This window comes from Aplysia californica, unplaced genomic scaffold, assembly GCF_000002075.1.
Source record: "Aplysia californica isolate F4 #8 unplaced genomic scaffold, AplCal3.0 scaffold01463, whole genome shotgun sequence".
In the NCBI taxonomy this organism is placed as follows: Eukaryota; Metazoa; Mollusca; class Gastropoda; order Aplysiida; family Aplysiidae; genus Aplysia; species Aplysia californica.
Window position 1 is genome coordinate 36,040 of NW_004798733.1, and position 4,050 is coordinate 40,089.

Consider the following 4,050-nt stretch of genomic DNA (forward strand, 5'->3'; position numbering starts at 1 on the left):
AAAAAATAATAAAAAAAATTTTTTTTTAAATCCCAACCAAAGAACCAACAAAGCAAATAGAATCTGCAATTGCGTAACTCAGACGCACATCAAACTTGTTTCTTCAGCCCGCCCCCAAGAGCCATCAATCCTCAGCACAAGCCCGGCCTCGCTGCTGTCTGACAAGTTTGTAGTAGAGGGGACAGAGGTCAAGGTCACGTGCAGCGCCAATGTGGGCAGAGAGACGAAAGGCAGCATCGTGTGGCGCATTTACCGCAATAATACTCCCGAGTTCGTATCTGATGCCCGCGTGAAATCAGGTCAGTGGTGTGTGCTTGACTTTCTTGTGTGTGTGTGTGTATGTGTGTGTGTGTGTGTGTGTGTGTGCGTGCATGCGTGTGTGTGTGAATAGTAGTATATATGCGTGTTTGTGTGAATTATATTTGTGTGTGTGTGTTTGTGTGAATAGTATTTTTTATGTCTGGATGTCCGTTTCTGTGTATTGGGGTGTGTGTCTCTGTCAGTGTGTGTGTTTGTGTGTGTGTGTGTGTGTGTGTGTGTGCAGAGTGTGTGTGTGTGTGTGTGTGCAGAGTGTGTGTGCATGTGTGTTTGTTTGAAGTTTCTGTTAATATGTGTCTGTATGTGTCTGTGTATGTCTGTGTGTGTGTATGTGTGTATGTGTGTGTCTGTGTCTGTGTGTGTGTGTGTGTGCTTCACAGTCTGTTTGCTCTATTGTCCAACCAGTTGAGCGGACTGGCAGTCCCAGCTGCACCAGAGTGATGGACAGCACACTGACCGTCGCCTCGGTCAGCCGGTCAGACCAGGACCTTGCCATTGCCTGCTTTGTGGTCAACAGCGACTTCAACGCGGTCGCGCCAGAATTGTGCTCCGACCCTGCGGCAGCTTTGTGTCAGCTCACGGAAACTATCAGGGTGCATTGTGAGTGTGTTACGCTTTCTTCTTCTCGATTTCTCTTTCATCTTTAAGTGGGGAGACGTACACTCCCGGAAAAAAATTTCTAAACGAATGACTTTTATTCACTTTCATGTAATTGTGAAAGAAGTGCATAGGTAAGTAGGATGTACTGCTAAGGGTGAATTTGTTGAATTTTTCTGACAAATGGGTCTCTGTGGCTGCCATCTTGGATTTTCAAACCAGTTTCTTAGTGCAGAAGAATTTCATAGTAAATATTGAATTATCAGCCGGAAATTTGACAGTCAAGTTTTTTCAACAGTTTCTTCATTGTGACCTGATAGAACAGATGTCAAAGGATGTTTTTCCCTAAGAAACAAAAGTTGGATAATTTGAAAAATTTTATCGATATTTTGTCTGGGATCGCTCGCTGACCCTGGTCTTCCCTTAAATTGGACATCCGAGTGGAGAGGGAGGGTTAGGAGGTGTTCTGTTGTGGTTTGCTCATTTGCTCATTCTTTCCAATCAAACATCTATTGTCCCGTTTCTCCTGTCCTTTTTTGTTGTGGTTACTCTCTTGTATCCCATCTAATCTTCGGCACTTATATATGACCGTATTGTGTTGTAAGTGCCGTAAAACTCTTACTAAAACATAAAACAGGACGCCCCAGTCTCTAGTGCGAAGGTTTCCCAGGCTCCTGTACAGCTTTGGGGGGGGGGGGGGGTCTCGCTGTCCAGGGTTGGGTCTATATTACCTTCTGAGCGCTTCAAGCATTGAGCAAAGCTTGTAACAGATGGTTCCCCTTGCTTGGCTGACTGTTCCGCATGGACTGAGTTGTCGCCTATCCTGTAAAGGCTGAAGAGGAGGGGTTTTTTTCTCTTTCGGGTTTTTTCACCTTCTCCTTCTTTCTATAGATCCTGTGAAGGAGGCCTTCATCACCGGGGACAACTCCGCCACGGAGGAAGGCAGCGTGACCTTGACCTGTTACGGCTCCGCTGTGCCAGATGCGACCTATGTGTGGTTCAAAAGTGGAGACGAGAACCGTACCTTGTCGGAATCGAACATTTTGACTCTGACCAACTTGAGCATCGCGGAAGACGCTGGAGAATATAAGTATGTGTTAGGGAGAGAAATATGGAGAAATATGGATATTATTATGTTTGGGTGCTGACAAAATGAGTTACTGCTGGAATTTTTACCTTGCGGACATACATCCGTCTAATTTATAAGTTGAGTTAATTTACCAGTATGAAATAACAAAAGACTTGTTAAACTTGTTAAGCATGTTAAAGACCTGTTAAACTGATGGCTTCTGTTGGAAATCTGCAAATTTGACCTCTGAGTGAGTAGCCTTTTGGCTGATATAGTATGTCTCCGTTCGCAGATTAGAAGAAGTAACTCATTTTGTCTGAACATCTCAGAAAGTTTCGATTGTTTCAGAATGCTATCGGGTCTACTGGGGTAAGAGTATATAGATTGTAAGTGGGTGGTTGGCGGGTGCTCTGGTGTGGTTTGCTTCTTCTTTCCTATCAAACATCTATCGTTCTTATCTCCCCTACTTCTTTTTTATGATTGTAACTCTCTTGTAACACCTCAAATCGTCAGGCACTCATATGACCTGATGCAGTTGCGCGCGCCGTAAAACCTCTACTAAAACTAAAACTAATAGATTGTAAAGCGCATAGAGTATAGAGGTTGCTGTCGAGCAGGAATTTGTTCTATACAAACGTTATTTATTATGATTATATTTTCTTATTGTTCCACTTGTAATGTTATTAAACTTGGATTTACCGGCGTCTGCGGTGTAGCGGTTAGGCGCTTCGCTCTCACACGCAGGAGACCAAAGATCAAATCCTGAGTGGAGAGAATTTTTCCTGAGAATCTGGATTTTTCTGCTGGATCTAACCTTTTCAGCCTGGGTTGGCCATAACAGGCAGCGGGGGAGCCTGTCTCCTAAATGACCTAAATTGTGTCGATTTGGGTGTATAAAATCATCTACATTTTGAAATAAAAAGAAATAACAAATTGTTAACTTGGATTTCTTATTTCTCCAGCTGCACGGCATCCAACAACGTTTCCGGAACTATCTACTCCGCGTCTCAGAGCTTCAAACTGACCATAGGTGAGTTTTATGTCCCCTGCCTTGTCGTTTTGCGGCGACTTGGTTAGTCCGTGTTGGCCGTAAAGCGCTGGCTTGCTGTCTGACCCCAATTTCCCGGGACTGTCCTGGATTCGGCCATCAGGAATTTGAGAGGACATTAATTTCCTTTCAGTCTCAACCACTTTGGCTGGCCAAATTCTGAGCTTACTTTTCTGGTTTTTGTCCCTCTTCATGCGGCTTAATTTTTTCAGGGATGCCAAATCTCCGGTTTTTCTGGCTTTTTCCGGGTTTTTTCCTACACTTGCAAAAGAAAGAGGAATGGTAAGAGAAATGTTTTTGTTTGTTCATTTAAAGATTTGACAAGGTTCGTTTTAGGTGAGGTGTGATGCTCCGCTCATTTTCAGGGTTTTTTTCCCAAATCATTTGGTATCCCTGTTTTTTGTTGTGGGTGGGTGGTTGGTGGGTGTGTGCTCTGTTGTGGTTTTTCTTCTTCGTTTCTGTGAAACATCTGTCATCCTTATCTCTCCTCTCACTTTTTCTTGTGTTTGTTACTCTCTTGTGACAACACCTCTCTATTTTTCTGGAGTTTGTTCACCTAATTGTGTTACAAGTGGCCTAAAATCCTGAGCAAAACAAAATGTCTTTGTGACCGTAACCTTGTTACATGATACACCACACCAAAGCCAGTCCTGCTTTTTAAAGATTTTTATTTTTCAAATTATTTCTATTTTTAATATTTGACCCCCCCCGTCCACTGACTGAAGTTTCTTTAGGCCATTCCCGAAGGGGTGACATTTCTCCTTTTAATGCACAGTAGAATTGTACATGTGCTGATCCAACAATGTCATGCTCCTGTGCCTGAACTACAATAGCCATAGGGAACTGCTGCTTTTTCTTTCCTATTTCTTACTATCGTCATTTTGCCTCTACTTTTGCGCTTGCAACTGCATAAGGTCAAATGAGCAGAGACAGAGAGAGATACAGAGAAAAGGGAGACAGATACCGAGAAAAAGATCTCTGTCTCTCTCTCTCTCTCTCTCTCTCTCTCTCTCTTTCT

The 4,050-nt window shown here is 43.2% G+C and overlaps 1 protein-coding gene across 1 annotated transcript in view; it reads left to right on the plus strand.

Annotated features, from left to right (window-relative positions):
• Nucleotides 1-4,050, plus strand: part of LOC101855768 — a gene marked incomplete in the record, with an annotated part of 21,179 nt that overhangs the window by 9,156 nt on the left and 7,973 nt on the right. Inside the window, 4 exon segments of the mRNA XM_005112885.3 lie at nucleotides 108-299; nucleotides 724-918; nucleotides 1,807-2,005; nucleotides 2,947-3,014. Of these exon segments, the coding sequence (XP_005112942.2) occupies nucleotides 108-299; nucleotides 724-918; nucleotides 1,807-2,005; nucleotides 2,947-3,014 (654 nt within the window).